The following is a 1,078-nucleotide window of genomic DNA, read 5'->3' as shown; positions in this document are numbered from 1 at the left end:
ACCCCCCCCCCACCCCTCTGGCCCTCTCACCTGCGATGACAGACGATTGGTAGAGAGGATGCATCAGCAGCCGTCTGATTCGTGCTCGGGCAGGGTGGGAGTGGTTAGAGATGGGGAGCTGGAACCGCATATCCCAGCAGGCCATGGTGCCGCTGCTCGTCCCTGTAGGGGGACACACACAGTCCAGAGGACAGCTAGAGAGCTGAAATCATCTAATAAATTTCCCAGATTTCCTGACTGTGTGTATGAGATGCAGGAGGATTATTTGGGTATTCTGGGAATGCTGAATGATTTTCACTTTAACAGAAATTTGTATTAAAAACTGTAAATGTGCTGAGGCTATGAACTGATTTCCACCCAGAGTGCAAGTTTCAAAATTGGCATTTTTTTCCTCTAATTGACACAATCTTTGGTTGAATTTTGAAAAAACTTGAAAAAAAAAACACACCCGGTTGTATATATTCAAATATCTGTTCTTGTATTTGATCCTTTTATTATTTCATGTATATTGTATTCTAGTATTTCATTATATCATTCATTATATATATATATATTCTGTGCTGTGTGACTGATTTTGCTGCTGGAACACTAGAATATCTCTCTATATCTCTCTCTCTATCTATCTATCTCTCTCTCTCTCTATCTCTCTCTATCTATCTCTCTATCATCTCTATCTCTCTATCCATCTATCTTTCTATCATCTCTCTCTCTTTCTCTATCTATCTATCTCTCTATCCATCTATCTATCATCTCTCTATCATCTCTCTCTCTCTCTCTCTCTATCTATCTATCTATCTATAATCTCTCTCTCATCTATCTCTCTATCATCTCTCTCCCTCTCTCTCTCTCTCTCTCTCTATCTATCTATCGTCTCTCTATCTATTTCTCTCTCTATCTATCTATCATCTCTCTATCTATCATCTCTCTCTCTCTCTCTATCTATCTATCTCTCTCTATCTATCTATCATCTATCTATCTATCTATCTATCTATCTATCTATCATCTCTCTATCTATCTATCATCTCTCTATCTATCTCTCTCTCTATCTATCATCTCTCTCTCTCTCTCTCTATCTATC

General features: G+C 38.8%; 1 protein-coding gene across 1 annotated transcript in view; it reads right to left on the bottom strand.

The window, feature by feature from the left end:
- Positions 1 to 1,078, bottom strand: part of pik3r4 (phosphoinositide-3-kinase, regulatory subunit 4) — a gene marked incomplete at its 3' end in the record, with an annotated part of 16,048 nt that overhangs the window by 1,642 nt on the left and 13,328 nt on the right. Inside the window, exon 9 of the mRNA XM_034873646.1 lies at positions 31 to 162. Within this exon, the coding sequence (XP_034729537.1) occupies positions 31 to 162 (132 nt within the window). The remainder of the gene's footprint in view (positions 1 to 30; positions 163 to 1,078) is intronic.

This window comes from Etheostoma cragini, chromosome 6 (genome assembly GCF_013103735.1).
Source record: "Etheostoma cragini isolate CJK2018 chromosome 6, CSU_Ecrag_1.0, whole genome shotgun sequence".
Taxonomy (NCBI): Eukaryota; Metazoa; Chordata; class Actinopteri; order Perciformes; family Percidae; genus Etheostoma; species Etheostoma cragini.
The sequence above is the reverse complement of the archived record's forward strand: the minus strand, read 5'-3'. Positions and strand labels throughout refer to the sequence as shown.